The sequence below is a fragment of the Cimex lectularius genome, unplaced genomic scaffold (genome assembly GCF_000648675.2).
Source record: "Cimex lectularius strain Harlan isolate CLEC.00 unplaced genomic scaffold, Clec_2.1 scaffold21, whole genome shotgun sequence".
Lineage (NCBI taxonomy): Eukaryota > Metazoa > Arthropoda > Insecta > Hemiptera > Cimicidae > Cimex > Cimex lectularius.
In genome coordinates, this window is record NW_019392671.1 from 2,883,658 (window position 1) to 2,905,520 (window position 21,863).

Here is a 21,863-nt window from a genome sequence, read left to right on the forward strand (position 1 = left end):
TGTGATCTAGCTTTCTTTTCCGTGTAAAAGTGACTATAGTTGTTTTGTTTGGATTAATCCCCAAGCCTGCACTTTTACACCATTCTTCTGTGATTTTCAGTCCCTCTTGGATTATATCGCAGAGGTTTTCCTCGAATTTTCCCCTGGCTGTCAGGACTATGTCATCTGCATATCCCTGACATTTTATTCCCGAGCGGTTCAGGGTTTCGAGCAGTTCATCAATTGTTAGGCTCCAAAAAAGAGGTGATAATATCCCTCCTTGAGGACATCCTTTTGTTGTTCTAACTTCTATAGAGTTTTTTCCTATATTTGTTTCAGCTGTTCTAGTTCTTAGAAGTTCTCCAATCCATCTAGATGTGGTTTGGTCTACGTGTTTTTCCCCAGGGAGGCTTCCATTGATACATGAGATGCATTGTCGAAAGCCCCCTCAATATCGAGGAACGCGCAGATTGCTATTTCTTTTGTTTCCAGTGTTTCTTTTAGGTCACTGGTTAGTTGGTACAGTGCAGTTTCTGTTGATCTTCCTGCTCTGTACGCATGCTGACAGTAATGGAGAGGCCACCATAGATTAAGTTCTAAGGAGTGTTTCAGTCGCTTGATTGTTAAAAGTATTATGATGAGCCGGATAAACTACGGAAATTAGATGATGAAAATTGGTCTCTTAAACACGCATAAGAGTAGACTTGTTAACCTGGAACTTAGAAAGTTAGCAACTAATGAGAAGTTTGATAATCTTAGTCCAAGAACCATGGCAGATGGGGATTGATAAAGCCATGAGACTGAAGGCTAGAACCGTGTATAAAAAAGGCACTACCCCGTCGGCTGTCATCTATATATTAAGCAAAGATCTCCAAGTAATTGCCCTAGAAGAAACAACTGAGTCACTCCGTGGTGACGCCCCTAGCGGGAACTTAGAGAAGAGGCTGTCTTCTACCTGCGACCTCCAAACGAAATTTCATTCCGCATGTGCATTGATCAAAAATGGTCCTTATGAATACTTAGCCGTATCCGTTTATTGTCACGGTAATAAAGATATAAGTGATGATATTCAAATGATCAGAAACTTGATTTTGAAATACAATGCAAAGAGTTTCAATAATGAAAGGAGGCGATTTTAACGCCCATAATCACGCATGGGGGGATGCGAAAATTGATGCCCGTGGTGAAGAAGTCATTGATTTCATCGCATGCAATAACGTCGAACTGTTGAACACGGAAGAATCTCCCATGACCTTTTGTAATGTAAACGGAAAATCAGCCATCGATTTAATGATGGTAAGCCCCGATCTTCTCCCGCTAGTCGCAAGCTTTAGTATAGACAACGAACGACCCACAGTGATCATGCATGGATCACTCTAGAAATAACTCATGCAAAGTCCTTTGTGAGAAAGAACAGAAGAAGGCGCATAAAATTAGATGGGACATGTGGAAAAGCGTTAAAAAGCGTAGTGCAAAGCGAATTAATTGTGCGACATTCTGAACTCCTATGGCCTGCAAAATCGCAGGATGAAATTGACGGTAAAGTGGCATTAATTTCGACAATTATGGGAAATCAAATCAGGTGCCTTGAGGGGACTCATCTCAACACCCGTTGGGTGGAGGGAAATAAAAGGGACTCATCTCAACACCCGCTGGGTGGAGGGAAATCAAAGGGACTCATCTCAACACCCGCTGGGTGGAGGGAAATAAAAGGGACTCATCTCAACACCCGCTGGGTGGAGGGAAATCAAAGGGACTCATCTCAACACCCGCTGGGTGGAGGGAAATCAAAGGGAGTCATCTCAACACCCGCTGGGTGGAGGGAAATCAAAGGGACTCATCTCAACACCCGCTGGGTGGAGGGAAATCAAAGGGAGTCATCTCAACACCCGCTGGGTGGAGGGAAATCAAAGGGACTCATCTCAACACCCGCTGGGTGGAGGGAAATAAAAGGGTCTCACATCTCAACACTTATTGGGTGGTGTAAAATACAATCCAGCACTTAGAAATAAACACAATGTTCAACTTACTACTAAGAGTGTAGACGTTCTCCTCCGACCGATACGTACTCGAACGTGCCCACGTGGGCTAGCCCTGATAATTCACTGTTTCCCAAGTCCAACTGGGAATAATCAAATAGCTTATGTTGTATTTCATTTTTCACTTCGGGAATTATTTCCCATACCGGCTGGCAAAACGATACGGACGTCGGCACGAGTAGAACTGACCGTTTCCGCACATGCCACGAGGCTGCGTAGTACATCGTGCGCAGAATGCGCCAATGCCGTCTTTATCGGGCGGCTTTTTTATTATTTTATTACTTATATTAAACATTATTGATATTTGTGTCTTTTAGTGGTATTTCTTTTAGGTGAGATTTGTTGGGTGTTTGGTGTTTTTTATGTGGAATGGTGGCACAGTTTGATTTTCCTTTTGACCGCCATTTTGTTTTCAAATTTGAAAAAAATGTGGGTTTAGTGAAAAATACTTTCGTTTTTTTAATTTTCTTTATATAAAAGCTTTCATTGAAGGTAGATTAAGTCTTAAGTGTTGATTCTATGGATCTACAAAGTGTGCCTGGATCTGCTGGAACGTGCGATCTTCCGTCTCAGGCAGCCTCATGTAGGTGTAGACAGCTCCTAGCAGTCCAAACGATCCGAACAGTATGAAGACTCCAGACAAGCCCAGGATGTCTTCCATGCCGAGGAAGATCTTAGTCGCTAGGAAGCCGATGATGTAATACGCCGCCGCGGCAATCCCTGTCGCCATGCACTTCCCGCTAAAAATAAAAAATAAAAATCATTTGAACTTGTACATTGTCATAAAGGTCTAGAGGTTTACTGTAAAGGGTAGATTTCGCTCTGTAGCATCCAAGGGATCGGAGCGAGTCCGACGCAGGAGAGGAATGACATGGCGAGAAATACGGGCAGCGACCATGACCTGTCCAAAGATCCAGAAGCGACCGAGGCGAGCAGAAAAGAGCAGAGGGACGAACCTAGTAATGAAAAGAGCGACAGGGCTCTTTTTCCGACCTGGCTCACGCTGAACATGCACGCGGCGTAGCCTATGAGGCCGAGGATGGCTACGGTCACGGCAGCCTTGTTGATGTCCATAGTGACATTCAGCTCTTTCATCACTCGGACGAGGTAGGGTCGTAATGTCGCCATCCCCGACGCATAGTAAAAGAAGAATAACGAAACTGTTAAAATCAAAGGCCTCCTTATTTCAGGTCTCAGGAAGAAAACGATCCTCTGTTTGATTCCAACGCTTGTTATAGCCCCATGTGTTTCTGCGATCTGGGTTTTGACGGTTTTTTCATCGGCGTTGTAGTTGACGATGCGGTCGAGTTCTTCTCTGACGTCTTCAGGGCGGACCCAGCCTCTGAGCCAGCGTAGGGATTCTTCGGCCCTTTCAACTTTGCCCCGGGAAACGAGCCAGTGAGGGGACTCAGGCAACTGAGAGACCGCGACGACCGTCAAGATGGGTACGGTCGCGCAGATCGCCGCCGTGTATCTCCACGTCATGACCGAGCCGACCGAGTAAACGACGGCGTAGGCGGCAAAACCGCAAAACTGGACGTAGGAGGTGAGCGTCCCACGGTACAACGGCTCGGTTATCTCTCCGACGTATGTGAGTAGGGGAGCTTCCGTGCAACCGACTCCGAAGCCCATGATGGCACTGGCGGCGTACAGGGTGGAAGGTGACTCGGCGTAGAAAATCATCGTCCAAGCAGTGAAGAAGGGGATGTTGAGGAGGAGCAGTGACCTCTTCCGACCCAGGGGCTCCATGACCATTCCATAAAACACGCTTCCGATGGGTTGACAGATCAAAAACATACTCGCTAAGAAAATCAAAGAAAAAACAACAACAACAAAATAACATAAAAACAAACGCAAAAATTAAACAACCGACCGAACCAAGACGCTTCATCTGCAGTCAAACTCAAATCGCCGTCGTTGTTCATCAGAGCGACGATCACGATCGTCGGAAGAGAAAGAGCGAGGCTGTTGTCGAACAATATGAAATTATTCGCCGTGCATGCCAAAATCTTCAAAAAGTATAAATAAATAAATAAATAAAACAACGAAAAACAAAATCACATTCACCTGAGGAAAAAATCTTCTGAAGTTCCATTCCGCTCTCGCCTCCTGGCCGGTCTCATCTTCCCGGGTGGATGAATTTTCTGTGCCATTTGGATCCCTGACAAATCAGTTTCATAGTTGATTGATCTGTTTGTGGTTTTTTTTCATAACTGATTGATATGTTTGTGAATTTGTCAAAAGATTGTTGTAGATGTTTCACACTTGATTGATTTGTTTGCGCATTTTTTTCCATAAATGATTGATTTGTTTGTGTATCTCTTATATTGGATTGATCTGTTTGCGGATTTTTTATAACGATCGATTTGTTTGTGAATATATCAAAATTGATAGTTGTAGATGTTTCAAAATTGTGATTGATGTAATTGTGCCTGGTGGTTGGCTGATTAGTTTGTGAATATTACATACCTACTTGATCGATTTGTTTGTGGTTATGTCACATAATTAATTTGTTTTATATAATTGATCGATTTATCTCATGGTGAATTGATTGGTTCAAGTTTCCATAGTTGATTGATTTTTTGTGAATTTTTCATACATAATTGATTTGTTTGTGGATCTCTCATAGTTGATTGATTATTTATGGTCGTTTGACACATACTTAACTTTTCGTGATTTTTTTTCCGAAAACACTGATTGTGAATATAGTTGATCTTTTTGTTTGTAGATTTTTGATAGTTGATTGATTTGTTTACGGATTTTTAATAACGGACCGAACTGTTTGAGAATATCCCATAATTGATTGATTTGTATGTAGATTTTTTCGTAGTTAATTGATTTGTTTATGGCTGTATTCATAGTTGATATATTTGTTTGTGGATGATCGCCAGTGATTGATTCGTTTGTGGAAAAAATTTCATGATTGATCCATCTGATTTTATTTTTCTTACTTAACTGATTTGTTTGTGAATTTCTTATAGTGGATTGATTTGTTTATGGATATAGGTGATTGGCTCATAGTTGATTTGTTTTTGGATATAGGTGATTGTCTTGTTAGTGGATTTTTCACAGTAGATTGATTTGTTTGTGGATTTTTTTTTGTATAATTGATCGAACTGTTTATGGATGTCTCCCAGTGATTAATTTCTTTTATGTTTCCAAGTTGATTGATTTGTTTGTGATTTTTTTCATAATCAACTGAATTGTCTTGTATTTTGTCCATAATTGTTGGATTTTTTTGTGTAGTAAACATAGTCGATTAGACATCTTAGAATCAGACTTTTGCCGTCTTTTCCCCTCCTTTTTATCACGGCGATTGTTTAAATTGACATTTAAAAAAAAGTGTATATAAAGCAAGCATGAATTTTGAAGATGTATTTTTCCTCTCTTTTCTTAGGCTTTTGTGTTCGTTAATCTGTGGTTGTTTATACAATTGGACCTAAAATCACTTCGATTCTACTCACATCTCATCTCAGGCCGTCAGTCGAGGTGTCACTTTTCGAACTAGACTGAGCGGATATATTGGAACTTTTTATTTTTTATTTGTCACCTTTACAGCTTTTATCGAAAATAAAGCCATAAAAAGACGCCCTTATCGACTCGCCAGAGGCTGAATTCACCCAGAGGGGGGGGGGTCTGTTTCCGATTGACTTTTCTGTTTTGGTAAATTCTCATAAACGACTCACTCGTCAGGTCATGCGACTAGTACTATCTCCGTCCATTTTGGCCCAATAGCTCCATCGTCCATTTTTTTATTATTTTTACTCCTTATAATTTTCTTTACCACACCTCCTTATTTATTTATTTTTTTAAACTATTTAGTTTAACCTGCCTATCTTCTTTGTAAATATCATGAGGCGGAAACGGACTGAAAGAGAAAACTTAAAAATTGGGTTATTATCTGCTGTTAAGTGAGTTGTTTCACCAGGGAGATGACGCTGTAAACAAGTGTATCACCAGGGAGATGTCGTCATAAGAGAATTGATTCACCAGGGAGATGACGTCATAAGCGAGTTGTTTCACCAGGGAGATGTCATAAGAGAATTGTTTCACGAGGAAGATGACGTAAGCGAGTTGTTTCACCAGGGAGATGATGTCATAAGTGAGTTGTTTCACCAGGGAGATGACGTCATAGGCGAGTTATTTCACCAGGGAAATGATGTCATAAGTGAGTTGTTTCACCAGGGAGTTGACGTCATAAGCGAGTTGTTTCACCAGGGAGATGACGTCATAAGCGAGTTGTTTCACCAGCGAGATGATGTCATAAGTGAGTTGTTTCACCAGGGAGATGATGTAAGCGAGTTGTTTCACCAGGGAGATGATGTCATAAGTGAATTGTTTCACCAGGGAGATGACGTCATAAGCGAGTTGTTTCACTAGGGAGATGATGTCATAAGTGAGTTGTTTCACCAGGGAGTTGACGTCATAAGTGAGTTGTTTCACCAGGGAGATGACGTCATAGGCGAGTCATTTCACCAGGGAGATGATGTCATAAGTGAGTTGTTTCACCAGGGAGATGATGTCATAGGCGAGTTATTTCACCAGGGAGATGACGTCATAGGCGAGTTATTTCACCAGGGAGATGTCATAAGAGAATTGTTTCACGAGGAAGATGACGTAAGCGAGTTGTTTCACCAGGGAGATGATGTCATAAGTGAGTTGTTTCACCAGGGAGATGACGGTGAAGGCGTCAAGATCTGTTCTTTCAATCCCTAGGGAAAAAAATGACTCATAAAAAGACATCTTATTTTGACTTTATAATAAAGAACTTAATAAAAAAATAATAATTAAAAAACACACATGGACACTTATTGATATATCAAGTTAAATTTAAAGTGATAGATAGTTTTTATTAGTTTTATTTTTGTTTATGTCCTAACATGCGTTTCTCGAAAAATTTATACGAAAAAATACCTAATAAAAATTAACAACACAACAATTTCTAGTCTTTTAGAATAGTATACACTTTTTTTTCTATTTATTTTATTTTTTAACAAAAACGTGATTGTCGCTTCTCTGATCGTGTGACTAGTGGAAGGGTGATTTTGTGGCCTTTACGTATTTAAAACGACGAATTAAAGGCCCCGTAGTTGAATTATTAATTTTAAAAAATGAATATACGTACATTAAGAATTAAGAAAAATTAATAAAATATGTGTTGTGTGGCACTGTCGAGTCTGACTGACACTAGTGCTTTCATTCAGAATACGATCCGAATGCAACTTTTGTTAAGCCTTCTTTCTCTCTCTCCGTTTTGAACCTTTTTATTTGCTGTTTATCCCCGGCAATAAAACTTTTACATGATGCCTGTTAACCTTTTTGTCAGCGAGGGGTGAGGAAGAGGGAAAGAAAAGAAGTAGGAAGTGTCGATGGGCAATAAAGAAATAAATATTTTTTTAACTTTTTTTTTTAATTTAGGGGTAACATTAATCAAAATCACAGTATAATAAGCGAAAACAATTTGAAAAACCTATCATATAACAATTAATATCTTTTTAATAACGTAAACAAATCGATTAAACCTAGAAGGCGAAGCAAAGCAATTTTATTAACTCTGTCATAAATATACAATATAAATTTATTATTATATGTACAATTAAATTTAAAAAAAAATAAATTACTTAAAAAATTAAAAAAAAAAAAAGATAAATTAATAATTCTTTTTATTTTATTTATTTTTTGTTCGATATATATATTTTTATGTTGAAAGACTAAAAATCTTCTATGAATGATCTTTTTTCCTCTCTCTCTCCATCTCTAGAAAACAAAAGAAAAATCAGCCTTTTTCTTTCGGGTTTATTTTTCCAAAAGCAAAATCACAATCTTTGGTTTTTAAAAGTTTTTTCTTTTTTTTTTTGTTTTAAAGTTTATTCCCAAAATTCATTTATACTAAAATAAATACACTTGGGCGTGGTACGTTCTCGAGCTTACTAGGCAGGGGAAATCCCTCCAAAATGTGCATCAGCTGCTTGACCTAACAAAAATCAATTCAATAAAATAAAAATAAAAAAATGAAAATCTACGGGATGAGCGTGAGAGTTTAGAGCGAGGTCAGGTATGTGATGATGTTCTGAAACGGCCTGTCGAGCGATTCCTGTTCATCTGCACACTGTGACCAGTTACAACTGACTTCCTTGTGCTTGTAAATTGTCTGTAAAAAGAAAACAAAAATTATCCATAGTCTTTATAATTAATTATTAAGTGTTACTTTAACGAGTTCTGGCTTCGTTTGAGTCATGAAGTTCAAGAAGTTTGACTTTATTTCATCTGAATAAAAGTAGAGGATCCAGTCGTTGGCTTTGTCCTCGACTTCGTGGCAATCGAGCTCAAGGACGAGGTAAGCGTGGCCAGTGAACAAGGTGCAGACGTCTTTCATGAAGACCCTGCTTACAAGCCTGTCTTTGGTCGAGTTGATGAGGGCGAGGGTACCGTCTGTCGCTATCAAATAATGACCTCTGTCTGAGTCAACCGGTGCGATGTCTTTTTCGTTTTTCTTCGAAGCGACTGCTACGAGTATGGCTTGCATCCAGGACGACATTGAATCGCTGTCAGGCGCCGCGAAGAAGACGATCAGCCTGTCCCTGGGTGACTTCCTGTCAAATCGCAGTTTGAACGTGTACGGTCGCTCGGACGAGATGCACCGGTCGCATACAGTGCACTCACTCAACGGCAAGCGGAGGTTCTTGCGGCCTTTCGCGCATGGCCTCAACTCCAACTCGCACCTTGAGCTATAAAACAAAAAGCGAGATGATCATTTATGATAGAATTACGTATAATAAAAAATCATTTCAACACTTACTTGATCTCGACCATAGCCGGTTCCCAAAAGTTGCCGCTCATGCCGACAGAAATCATCAAGTATTGACTATACGTCCGGTCATCATTACAAAACGGGTCACAAATGACTGCCCATGTTGTATATATTATATTCAAACACTAAAACAAACAAAAATAAATTCAATTTATTATTTATTTATTGTTTAATATTTTTTTCGTGTATTTCTATTATGAACCCTCGGAGTGCGACGTTTTAAAAAAAGCCAGGATTTGAACCAAGGACCTTTACCTTAAGATGGCCATTCACGATCACTCCAAATGGAACCGGGCCAAGCCGTACAGCTCCATTTGGAGTGCCTGAAATTTAAGGGGGCATTCACAACCGCTCCACATCCAGTCGCTCTTGTGCTATTCTTCTGTTTATTTACATATTAAAACAAAAAATCGAAGAGGAAATGGTGTAAGAAGTGGCTCCTGAACAGAAGCAGTAATAGCCACATCAATTTGATCAAAGATCCTTTCCCTTGAACCCGCTGATTGGAGGAACTATTTAAGGATGGATGAAATGTCTTATTTATTCATTATATTTAGTGTTCTATTGACCAAATTACTTCTTTCAATTATTTAATCTTTTTTGTAAGGTTTTGGTTGAAATGAAAAAGCTTGTGTTACGAGTGGGATCTGAATCCATGGCCTTCGGCTAAATACGCCGCTGCTCTACCACTTGATCTATCATGACTTCGATCCTCTCCGACACCAAAAAATGGCAAAAAGAGAGACAATTCGAAAGGTTGTAGGTTGAGATGGGGAGTTGGTGCCCGAGTGGATCGAACTATCGAAGTCAGGATAGCTCAAGTGGTTAGCCGAATGTCTTGGATTCGAATCATTTCAACCAAAACCTTACAAAAAAAAAGATTAACGTCTTATTTATATTTACTCCAGTTTGTTATCCCCTTGATTAGAAAACAAAAGACAGTCATGAGAGAAATCATCACTACATGAAAGGTTGGCAACCACATTACGATTTCTCGCTACAGGGATGAACTACAAAGAACTTAAGTTCTCTACTACGATTTCTGATCATTGTTAGGGGTTATCAATACCGCATCTCTCGTTGCATTTTCGACCAATTGGTTGAGAATCGAATTTCTTTTATTTCTATCGTGGTAATATAATCATTGTCCACCATTTTCATAAACATGGTAAACTTTCATACAATTCAATCACCTCAACAATAAAATCTTGATTGGATGTCATTACCAATAAATAATAAACGTTTTTGACTTTTTGAGAATGTACGACGGAGATGTTTGCTCAGTGACAGAAAGATGGAGACTGCGCCAAAAAAATGGTCCCATTCACGACCAGGCCAGCACGCCAAAATCCCCACCCTCCACGCCAGGTTTTCCCATTCACGAACGCGCCATGCCATCGTCGTGCCGTAGATATTCGGGTGAATATTCGGCACAGCCGGGCATGCCAGTTCAGTTTTGCCATTGACGTCGTTTTTGGAACGGTGTCGCTCCGTTTGGACTGATAGGAGCGATCGTGAATGGCCACCTTTACTGTGGTAAATGCTGTAACAACGCATAAACCATTATGGCTACCAATTTCAGGCTGAATACGTATGACTTTCATGCAATTTGAAGTCTAAGACCTCTGATTTTACTGGTCTGTCAAGCGTAAAAGTAACATTCATCGCTTACCCTTGGAAAACTCCAATAATGATGATAAATATCTTTTTAATTTTTTCAATTTACAAAATAAACGATAAATCCCATACAAAACACAAATTTAAGTTTAATATTTATCCTAGTACCTTTAATTCCGCGTAATTTGAAAGTACCCTCGTGAAAGCGTCTTCAGGGGTGATACGGATGAAGTCCAAAACCTTTGCCGTCTCTTTGTAGACGGCGTAGTGGAGCCACGAGCAAAAATCCTCGCCCCGGGTCGTGATCAAGAACCTCTTGCCGTCCTGAAGGGTCAAGTGTTCCGGACTTGGGCCGACCTGTGTGAAATGCATTAAAAGGCAAATTTAAAAAAAAAAAAATTATATTGAATGTAATGCTCACCCCAACGTATTCCATGTCTTTGTACAGTATTCGGTGCATGTTCATTACCCGGTTATCCGTAAGCGTTATGAAGCAGAGTTCGTGCATCGCCAAGAAGCATACGTACGAATTGCTCTCGTTATCTATCATATTGTACATCTGAAACGATGTTTGATTATTTAAAAAAAAAAAGTGAGAAAAAATTAGTGACCGTTAATCGATAATTATTCAGAAATTGTGAGGCACTCTCAACACGACACGTAAGAATGGCACAATTACACAGAAGACAAACACTTTGAGCCCTGAAGATGATCTCAAGATCGAAACGTTGGCACGATAAAGAAAATCAACCTACATCACACCAGACCGCATCTCACGATTTCTGAATAATTATCGATTAACGGTCACTAATCACCACACATTAAATCTTGTGATCTCCGGAAGTGACCAAGTAGAAAGTGAAGTCTTGCGATAAAGTGCACAGAAATTTCAAGACAATTCTTTGAATTGGTAATAATCACATGGCTCATTCCTCTAATCGGGTGATGACATGTCTAAATATGACCCTTTACTTTATGAGATGACAGTTTGATATCAATGCTGACACAGTCCGCCCATCTACGATTCAGATGATTAACTAACTAGCTCTTGAGCCGTGGTTAACGTCCCGATCAACAAAATCAAAAGCCTTAAACGTTCACGGAAACGTTCTTCTTCCCCCTCGGGAATTTTTCAAAGTAGGATAATCCCTCGGTGGAGGAGCAGGTAGAAGAAGGAAAAAAGGAGAAGACATCAACAAAAAAGCTGTTTATCTTTCTTCTTCCTGTTTTAAGGTTTTATTTACCCCGCCTACTAATTCACCCGGGCGGAAGATTGATATATAATTTAATTAGAGTTTTATTGTGCCTCGCCTACCTATTGGCCCGGTCTGTGTGCAAAAATGAACCTCCAGGCGACATCTGGCTACGCCCCGGCACAAAGCCCGTTTTCCCCATTTTATATTTTATACACGAGGTGATAATTTTTTTATTATATTTTATTCGTTAATGCTTTAAATAGCTGGAGGATCCTTGCCGGTCAGAGATAAGAAAATAATAAAATTTAATAAAATAAAATAAAAAAATTGAGAATTTTCTATTTTGCCAACCTTGTAGATGCTCGTGTTTAGGAATCGCTCCAGGCTAGACATACGTTCTGGCAGGCGCGTTGCGATCCTTTCAGCATGGAGTTCTGTATCGTCAATATGATCCGGCATTTCTATTTCGACAGCGCCCGGATAAACGGCCATGAAGTGGATGTTCCTGGAGCGTCCAAACGGCTTGCGGCGTTTCATGGTACGTTTCAGTGGCTTGACCTGCCTCTCGGATTTCATCTCAACTAAAAATTAATTAAAAATTAAAAGTAAAAAAAATGTTTGCCTTGTTAATCGCAAAAACTTAGTACTTCACCCTATAGTGCCTACTCACTTCCCAACAACAGGTCAAACCCCAGATGTTCTTGACATTTTCCTCGGTAAAAACATCTACCACTTAGGGAATCGCCCAGAATTACTCCATGACCTCTCATCTGACCATTTTCCAGTAAGGCTAAACATTTCCATCACACCCCAACATGTCAAAAAACCCTCATCCCTAATGCACTATCCTTTCAACTGGGAACTTTATCAAACAACCCTAGAAGCTTGACCAACCTTAGAGTGCCCCTAAAAACCCCGGAAGATATCGACAAGTCTGTGGCTGAACTGACATCTAACATCCAAGCAGCAGCAATAGTAGCAAGTTCCCAAAAGATAGCTCAACCAAGGAACAAATCAAAGTAAAAAACAACACCTCGTATAACACAACTGTGCAACGACAAAAAAGCATCCCGAAGACAATGGGAGCGCACCAGACATCCAGAAGACAAAACTCGTTATAATAAAGCAACAGAAGAGTTAAAGAAAGCATTGCAAGAAAAAATCAACAAGCGCATAACCGAAGAGCTACAGACTTTAAAACGAACAGATGGATCCCTGAGGAAAAAAAACCAGACGGCTTACTAAATGCTCGGCCCACATACCGCCTCTCCTTTGCGGCGATAAATGGCAAATCCTGTCAAAAGAAAAGGCTGAAACATTTTCACAATGCCTAGCTGACCACTTTAAGCCAAACCAAACCACGTATAACAACGATAAGCAAATGGAGGAGAAACTATCTCAGCCGCTACAACTTTTTCCCTTTTCGGACTTTTTCTCTGCGCAGGTTAAAAGAGTGATTGCAAAAACACCAACTAAGAAATCACCAGGGGGCAGACCTGATCACCCAACCCCTTCTGAATAACTTACCAAGGAAAACACTTGTACAGCTCACCCAAATATTTAATGCCATGCTCAGGACTTATTTTCCCTCAAGTGGAAGCTTGCCCACATAGTGATGATCCCCAAGCCACAAAAGGACAAATCAAATCCGGAAAATTATCGGCCAATAAGTTTACTTAGCATTATTGCTAAAACTTTTGAACGGCTAATTCTCCCGACCCTCATGAAATACCTGAAGCCACTGATCCTAGATCATCAATTTGGTTTCCGAGAAGGACACTCCTGCCCACAACAGCTCCAGAGGGTAATTGACAACATCCTCGATGCCTTTGAACATAAAAAAGTCACGCTGGGGTTATTTCTTGATACAGAGAAAGCTTTCGACAGAGTATGGCATATAGGACTATTAGCAAAAATAAAAGATAGCCTACCGACTTATCCTTTCCTACCTGTCGGAAAGAACTTACTGTGTCAAAGTACAGGATGGCATCTCTAACCAAAAGCCCATATTTTCTAGTGTCCCACAAGGCAGCATTGTGGGGCCTCTCCTCTATTTGGTGAGCGTGAGTGATCTCTCATCCCAAATCCCAGGAACAGTCGACAGCACTTTTTGCTGATGATGTGGCTATATTGAGCACAGGAGAAACCAGCGCAGAGGTACAACAAACCCTGCAACAAGTCACTGACCAAGTTTCTGAATGGGCGGACAAGTGGAAAGTCAAGCTAAACTCAGATAAATCAAAATTAGTCCAGTTCACTTATCTGAAAAAAGCCAGTGAACAACTGGTACTAAATAATAAGAATATCAGTGAATCGACACACACAAAATATCTGAGTGTTACTCTTGACCGGAGGCTGATTTGGCATCAACACATAAGCGATGTGCTAAAGAGATCACGATGCAGACTAATTGACCTCAAACCACTACTTAAGAGCCCAACTATCAGTCTGAGCAACAAAAGACTAATATATATGTCCCTCATTCGACCCATATGGCTATATGGCTCTGGTGTTTGGGCCTCAGCGTCGAACAGCCAAATTAAGAGAATCCAGACATTTCAAAACAGGGCCTTACGGATTTTAACTGGAGCCCACTGGTATGTGCGAAATACCACAGTGCACCGAGACCCAGACATTCCTCTAGTGGACCGTGCACTGAGAGACAGCTACCGGAAGATGTTTAGCAAGTTCCAGTCCCACCCTAACACAGAAATCCAAGGGATACCGGACCACCTACCTCCTGCACGCCCACACCGCAGACTCAAGCGCAAGCGACACACCGATATGTTAACTAACTATAACTAACTGTGATAAACTGTGATTAAATTAGATTAAATCATGTGTAAATAATTTAAATATTAATAATAATTCTAAATAATTAATGGAGGGAGCTGCTGAGCTTAAGGATCCAAGAACTGTTTGATGCTGTTAAACATTATGCCACAACTATAAGTACTATGTACAAAAGTTTAAATAAATAAATTTTAAAAAAGTTTTTTTTTTTTAAATTGGCATACCGAAAGCCTGTGGATCTTCTGAACCTTCTGGAGCACCGCGCTCCATGTTCAAAGCGTCCTCGCCTTTCTCGCCGGCTGTGATGAGCCCTGCTTTCCACCACGCCATCGTTTCAACGTCGCATGACCTCCTCTCCCAAATCGTACCTTTCGAGTCTGAAATTATTTAAAAAAATAAATAAAAATACTATGTAAAAAATGAACGGTAATAAACAGATTACCTTCACCCATGACTGTTTCGTGGAACGACACCCGCTTCCTCCTTTGTACAGCCTTGGCCAGAGGCTCTGTGGCACAGCTGAGGCTGCAGTCCGAAAAAGCGGCTTCAACTTGGGTCAACGTTGAATCCGAGGAGCATAATTTCTTCAAAAAACATTAGATTTTTTTTATATTTCAAACCAAAAAAACAAGAAAAGATTGTCAATACTTTGTTCAAATCAAAAACGCCATCAGACGTGTCATCCATTGACTCATGGAGACCTGAATCGCCGGGCGAGCTGATTGTGGAACTTGGCGTCGAGACGATGGTTTCTTTCGAGTTCTTATGGAACTCGAGCCTCAGTCCGACACACGTTGTTGAATCCTAAACAAAAAATAGATAATTAAAAAAAAGCAATACAACAAAAACTTGATTAAAAATACTTACCAAAGGTGTAATATTGACCTGAGCCAAAGAAGTCAATAATAATATAAACTTAGTTACGCAGAAATTATCCCGAAGTAGTGCATAATCCAAATAGTTCCTGTTCAAACATTCTCCGTCGGAGACTAAACAGTGCATATAAGAGTCAAGCGACCCTTCTATCAGAGTATAATAAATCCAAAAGAGACCTGAATAATTTTTAAAAAAATCACTTTTTTGTTAACGATTTTTGTTTTTTGTTTAGATAGTTACCTCGTTGCTGATTGTCATGAATGTGCTTGAGAGATCGAGCGAGGCACTGACGCGTGCTCGAATGAGTCAGGTCGCGAACTATATGCCAAAAGCTCACCTTCGGCTCCCTAAGTCCGTGCTTGAGTATCTCGGCAACCGAACGAACGACGAGGCTTGCCAAGCCGACGCCTTTCTCTTCTGTTGATACAACCTAGAAACGTTTTGAAATACGAAATGTCAAAGGTTGAACAATTTATCTGGTCGAAGGGAAAATGAGATTTCTATATTATTGGCCTGTCATTTAAACACATGTTTTTACACTGCAAATATAAAATATATATATATATATATATATATACTTTTATGGCGATGGCCTTTGGCCAAGGAGATGTCATTATAATAAATTATTATCATTATTGTATAATTTATTTGTGATAAGGACTTATCTGTGTCAGTTTCCTCATCAAGTCAATATTGACATCAGTTGTGACACAAAGGTCCTTCTGAACCTTCAAGGTAAGGCTATCTCTAGGGTGAATCCACTCATAAAATTTAATAAATACGGACAGAAAACAAAAAAGAAAACAACTGTGCAGCCTGTTTCTTCAACAGGTCAATATTGAAATGAGTAAAAGCCAACCTGAGACTTTTCAAGGCTTATTTTTTGGTTATAAAGCCAATACAAAAAAGGCTTATTTTTGCATTAATTAGCAATCAAAAAAAAAATATTCAATTAACAACAAATATAAATACTGGGAAAAATTTGAAAGAACTTATGTGGTCTGTTTTCTCGCCAAGTCAATATTGACATCAGCCCTGGTAAGACGTCTCATCCTTTTATGTTTCTGGGCCTGATTCTTTCTTGGCCAATTAAAACTAAAATTAAAAATGTTGAAAACAAAAAGGAAAAATTGTAAAAATAAAAACAGTGCCTTGTAGATTTTTAGAGCCTGTATCATCAAAAAGTCAATATTGACATCGGTTGTGAAACAAAGCACTCCGGTTTTTGTCAACCTTGAGGGCCAGGCTGTTTCTGCAGTCAATCGGCAAAAAAAAAGCCGACCATAGACATTTCAAGACTTCTCTTTGTGTCAATTAGTAATAAAATTAAATAAATCTAAATCTATCAGAACGAAATAGCGCTGCAATGTTTTTTACGAGGAACAGACGTACCCAACCAACAAGTATAAAATGTGGCACCTTAAAGATAAAAACATGCAACACACAAGTTCTTGGGAGTTATACTCGATAAAAAATTGCTCTGGAAACCCCACATTGAACGTACAGAATCGAAGAGTGAAAAAGCATTAAATGTGCTAAGATGTATAGCAAGGATAAAATATGGAGCACACCCCAATGTATGTACGCTCATTTATAAGTCGCTGGTCCAGTCAAGATTAGACTAAGGGAGCATCTTTTACGCAAACGTAGCGAAAACTCATTTAAGACGAATCGGCAAGGTACAGTACAGAGCCCTGAGAAAACAAATGAAATCAACACCCACCAGCTCTCTACAAGTCGAAGCCATGATATCTCCGCTCAGTGTCAGAAGACAAATGTTTGCCGGCAAATTCTTGGCTAAGCGAATTAACATCGACCACCCAGTAATGAGAAGCCTTGACAAACTAGCTCCTACAAGACTAACAGGATTAAGATCACCAACCCACCAAAAGTTACACCTCCTTCTAGACACACACATGAAATTGAAGCGGTTAGTATTGGGAAAATCGATATTAGGACCTAGGCAATTGGAGACCCCAAGATTTTGGACCATTTTATCTTGGGGAGTGATTTGGTGGGATACCAATTATGAAGAGGTCTTCTCAGTGGGCAGTGGCCCGTCAGAATACCTATCAGCCTCCTAATTCCCTTCCTTGAGATAGAGAATAGCCATTTTGATTCTGCTGGTTTGATCACCTTAACAAACTCTTTCGATTGCCTATGTCCGGGGGATAAATTCCACTCCCTAAGGAATTGTTTCATGCCCCAGTTATTGATACTCTCTTTCGCTGTGCTCATAGAGTGGGGTAATATCGGTTGTGGCCCAACACAACCCCGACCCGGTGCCCGACCAGGCACCTCCCCGCGGTCCATGGTCCATCCTGGGCATGGCTGCAGCCGTGGCTAACGCCTGGTGACGTGAGGGTTGGGCCTTCAGGGGTATATGGTTGCACAACCATCCTGTGTAAGTCCGGAAACGGACATAGGAACAGGCAGCCTTAGACCTTTGAAGGTTGTGGCCCAACAAACGCAGTATTAGAACCTTCTTTAGCTAGGCCATCCGCCTTTTCATTGCCCTGGTGTCCTTTATGTGCAGGTATCCAAATAAGGGTTACCTTGTTCTCAAACCTAAAAGTGATCCTATTGATAAGATCTATAGTTTCCTCCAACAGTCGTGAGGTTGACAAATCTTTTTGTAATGCCCTAAGACTAGCCTGACTGTCAGAAAAGATTTTAATATCTTTTCCCATAATTTTATTTTCCATCAGTATTCTACAAACACATTGATGGCCCAGATTTCCGCCTGAAAAACGGAGGTGTTATTGCCAAGAGGGGAGGAGATGCTGATTCCTAATTTTGGTATGTAAATTCCAGCACCACTCCCTCTTCCTTTGATAAGTGATCCATCTGTGTACCAGTCTATGTTACGATGGTCATCATCCAGACTATAATCATAATCACAAGGGGTGACTACCTGAAAGTGCTTTTTCCCCGAAGGGGATTTAAATTAATAACAACATGCAATAGCAAAGCACATATAAATAAAATGGCCAAACAGAATTGGCAAAAAGAATACGTCGAATCCAAACGAATTAAAGGGAAATACTATGCAAGAATGCAACCCGCTATTCCTTATAAGCCATGGTTCCACAGACTTACTAGACCAAGGAACTTTTTCACTACCATTATCAGACTTAGACTTAACCACAACCAACTTCCGCACCATCTAGCAAAAATATCCCTAATAGAAAACGCAAATTGCGACTGTGACGGAGAAACATATGCCGACCTGGAACATGTGATATTAGCATACCCCAGCAGAAACAAAGGTAGAGAGGATTTATATGAGAATTTAAGAAAGCACAGAGTAGCGTTCCCAACAAATATAGCAACTATATTGAGCGACACTAAAAATATTCCAGTATTTGACAGTTTAATGACCTTTATAAAAAAAAAATGACATCAAAATACAAAAGACAACAACATGTAGTGAAAGAAACATAGTAAATTCTATAGAATGCGGCGACACCAAAGGAAAACACATGACCGATGCATTGATGCAAAGCCAAGGAAAAAAATAAAATAAATAACATAACAAAAATAAAAAATTTAAATCTTTTAGCTGTGGAGACAATATTGACCTCTCACTGCTTCTTTTTGTACTAATTAGCAACTCAATGAAATAAATATTAAAAAAAAAAAAGGAAATATGAAAACTATTTAGTCCTTTATAACATGTTTCGTCAACAAGTCAATAATGACATTAGCCGAGGAAACCATCGGCTCATCCCTTTAACACTTTGGGGCCAGGGTCTTTCTGAATCAATTAAGAACAATTATAAATAATGAAAAAAAATAGAAAGAACCTCCGCAACCTGTTTCAACCTTGAGGGCCAGGCTGTTTCTGCGGTCAATCGGCAAACAAAATTAAATCAATTCTGATGACAGAAAGGAAAAATGAAAAACTGCCTCGCCTTGTAAGCTTCTGTGGCCTGTTTCCTCAACAAGTCAATATCGATATCAGTCGTCAAAAGCCGACCATAGACATTTCAATACTTCTCTATATTCACTAATTTCTTGGTCCGCTTGACCAATTAATACATTAAAATTAATTAAGGTTATTGGTTGTTAAGGTTTTTGAAAAATGGCAAAAAGGAGGGAAAACTGGGTGGGGTTGAGATAGGAAGTTGATGTCCGAGTGGATCGAGGTCACGATAGCTCAAGTGGTAGAGCAGCGGCGTATCAAGCCGAAGATCGTGGGTTCAAATCCCGCTCGTGCCAGTAACTTTTTTTGATCTCAACCAAAAACCTTAATTAATTGCTTCTCTATATGTTAATTAGTAATAAAATAAATTGAAAACAATAGAACAAAGCCAACTGTCAACCTTCTAGGTCAGGTTCTTTTAGTGTCAATTAGTAATAAAATTAAATAAATTTAATACATAAATTAAATAATATTATGAAAATGAAAAAATTAAACCTTTTAGCTTTTTTTTGTGATATCAATATTGATCTTTCAAGGCTTCTCTTTGTGCCTATTAGCAATTCAATAAAATAAATGTTGAAAAAAAAATTAAAAATTAAACATCTTGAGTCCTTTGTAGCATGTTTCATCAATAAGTCAAAATCGATCTTTCGAGGCTTGTTTTGTACCGATTAGCATACAATAAAATAAATATCACAAAAAATAAAACAAAAATGAAAAATCTTGAGTCCTTTGTAGCATGTTTCATCAAGTCAAAATCTATCTTTCGAGGCTTGTTTTGTACCGATTAGCAATACAATAAAATAAATATCACAAAAAATTAAAACAAAAATGAAAAATCTTGAGTCCTTTCTAGCATGTTTCATCAAGTCAATATCAATCTTTCGAGGCTTGTTTTTGTACCGATTAGCAATACAATAAAATAAATATGACAAAAAAATTAAAACAAAAATGAAAAATATTGAATCCTTTGTAGCATGTTGCATCAAGTCAATATCGACCTTTCGAGGCTTGTTTTTGTACCAATTAGCGATACAATAAAATAAATATGACAAAAAATTAAAACAGAAATGAAAAATCTTCCTTTGTAGCATGTTTCATCAACAAGTCAATTCGATCTTTTGAGGCTTGTTTTTGTACCGATTAGCGATACAATAAAATAAATATGACAAAAAATTAAAACAGAAATGAAAAATCTTCCTTTGAAGCATGTTTCATCAACAAGTCAATATCGATCTTTTGAGGCTTGTTTTTGTACTGATTAGCGATATAATAAAATAAATATGACAAAAAATTAAAACAAAAATGAAAAATATTGAGTCCTTTGTAGCATTCATCAACAAGTCAATATTGACATTAGCCGAGTAAACCATCGACTCATTTCTTTGACACTTTGGGGCTCTGGATCAATTAATAACAAATATAAATAACGAAGATAAAAAACAAAAATAGGAAGAACCTCTGCGGCCTGTTTCCTCGACAAGTCAATATTGACATCAGTTGTGAAACAAAGCACTACGGTCTTTGTCACCATTCCGGACCATTTCCACATTCAAACCGCAAACTAAATAGAAATATAATATTAAAAAAGAAAAAAGTTACCTTTCCACAAAAAAGAAAAAAAGTAGGTTTTTCTGCCGTTTTAAACTAGGAGGTCAAAGAAAAAATCAGCAACTAAAAGTAAACAAAGCAAAATAATAAAAACATAAAAGAAAAATGTAAAAAAAAAATTCTACATAAGCGAGAAAGGTTTTGTCAATCAGTTTTTTTTAAATATTTACCAGTTCCATTCCATTTTTTAGGTTTTTCAAAAGGCAGTCGGTGTCTATGATGTCTATCTCTGGCCTTTTCATTTTTTTAAGCCTTTTATTTTATTTCTTTTAGTTATATTTTCCTCTTCAATCTTTCGGCATTGTCGATTCGTCTTTGTTGTCTTCTTCTGCTGTATGTGTTTTTTTTAAATATCCGTCATTGTTGTAGTTTTTTTATGGGTATTTATCTCCTGACCACCACCCTCGGATCTATAGGACGAAACGTAGTCAGCTGATCGTCGAGGTCGAGGGGGAGTGGTTCGGTCAAAGCGAGACCCGACGGGCCTTGTATACAAAATAGAAACGGAAAATCAAAAGAGACGGGTAAAAAAACGGGAAATCCTCCACCTGCTTATCCAGGATGATTGACACAAGAGAAAAACCCACGGAATCATAATACAGTCATCACAGGATGATGGCGAATCGATTTTTCCCATCGTCACTGATTCGTTCCCGCTCTTCGAGAGGGCCGGGAGATTCAATTCAAAATGAAAGATTTACTTATAATCAGGGTCAGGCTAGGGGGTCATGAGGTCATAGGGTCATAGGTGTAAAGTTGGACGTTAAGGAAGTATAGCCTAGAGGGTGGTTACAAATCAATTTTTATGACTGTCTTAAGGTCAGTGAGTTAAGGTAAGAAGATTTGACTCTGGCCTTCTAGCACGAGGTCTGATCAAGTCTTGTCGGTATGGCAGAAATAGGTTAATTATATTGATGGATATGAGGTAAGGAATGGAGGTACTGGCTCTAAGCACAATTACCTAGGACTTGTATAAGTTCAAGCCCAAAGTTGCTGTAAGTATACAGAGTGAGTTA

General features: G+C 39.0%; 2 protein-coding genes and 1 long non-coding RNA gene across 6 annotated transcripts in view; all 3 read right to left on the bottom strand.

Annotated features, from left to right (window-relative positions):
- Positions 1 to 2,024, bottom strand: part of LOC106670857 — a 3,853-nt gene extending 1,829 nt beyond the window's left edge. Inside the window, exon 1 of the long non-coding RNA XR_001341138.2 lies at positions 2,010 to 2,024. This is a non-coding gene — a long non-coding RNA (uncharacterized LOC106670857). The remainder of the gene's footprint in view (positions 1 to 2,009) is intronic.
- A 480-nt stretch (positions 2,025 to 2,504) lies between these two features.
- LOC106670907 (facilitated trehalose transporter Tret1-like) lies at positions 2,505 to 6,582 on the bottom strand. Of its 3 annotated transcripts, none has more exons than XM_014401578.2 (5): positions 5,483 to 6,582; positions 4,086 to 4,179; positions 3,892 to 3,983; positions 2,821 to 3,820; positions 2,505 to 2,758 (listed from the first exon to the last, which is right to left on the bottom strand). In XM_014401578.2, the coding sequence occupies exons 1-5, from the start codon at positions 5,487 to 5,489 to the stop codon at positions 2,536 to 2,538; spliced, it is 1,416 nt and encodes a 471-aa protein (XP_014257064.1). In that variant the 5' UTR covers positions 5,490 to 6,582; the 3' UTR covers positions 2,505 to 2,535. The 3 variants fall into 3 exon arrangements, with proteins under 3 accessions (XP_014257064.1, XP_014257063.1, XP_014257066.1); XM_014401577.2 differs by having other exon boundaries at positions 3,892 to 4,027; XM_014401580.2 differs by lacking the exon at positions 5,483 to 6,582 and adding an exon at positions 4,488 to 4,515.
- Positions 6,583 to 7,949: 1,367 nt separating this feature from the next.
- Positions 7,950 to 21,243, bottom strand: LOC106670859. 2 transcript variants are annotated; one of them, XM_014401512.2, is made up of 13 exons: positions 21,018 to 21,243; positions 20,839 to 20,910; positions 15,552 to 15,741; positions 15,303 to 15,487; positions 15,084 to 15,239; positions 14,878 to 15,019; positions 14,660 to 14,812; positions 11,994 to 12,223; positions 10,868 to 11,005; positions 10,615 to 10,803; positions 8,818 to 8,954; positions 8,227 to 8,746; positions 7,950 to 8,169 (listed from the first exon to the last, which is right to left on the bottom strand). In XM_014401512.2, exons 4-13 carry the CDS (start codon positions 15,435 to 15,437, stop codon positions 8,059 to 8,061), a joined length of 1,911 nt encoding a protein of 636 aa, XP_014256998.1. In that variant the 5' UTR covers positions 15,438 to 15,487; positions 15,552 to 15,741; positions 20,839 to 20,910; positions 21,018 to 21,243; the 3' UTR covers positions 7,950 to 8,058. The 2 variants fall into 2 exon arrangements, with proteins under 2 accessions (XP_014256998.1, XP_014256997.1); XM_014401511.2 differs by lacking the exon at positions 20,839 to 20,910.
- Between the last annotated feature and the right edge of the window lie 620 nt (positions 21,244 to 21,863).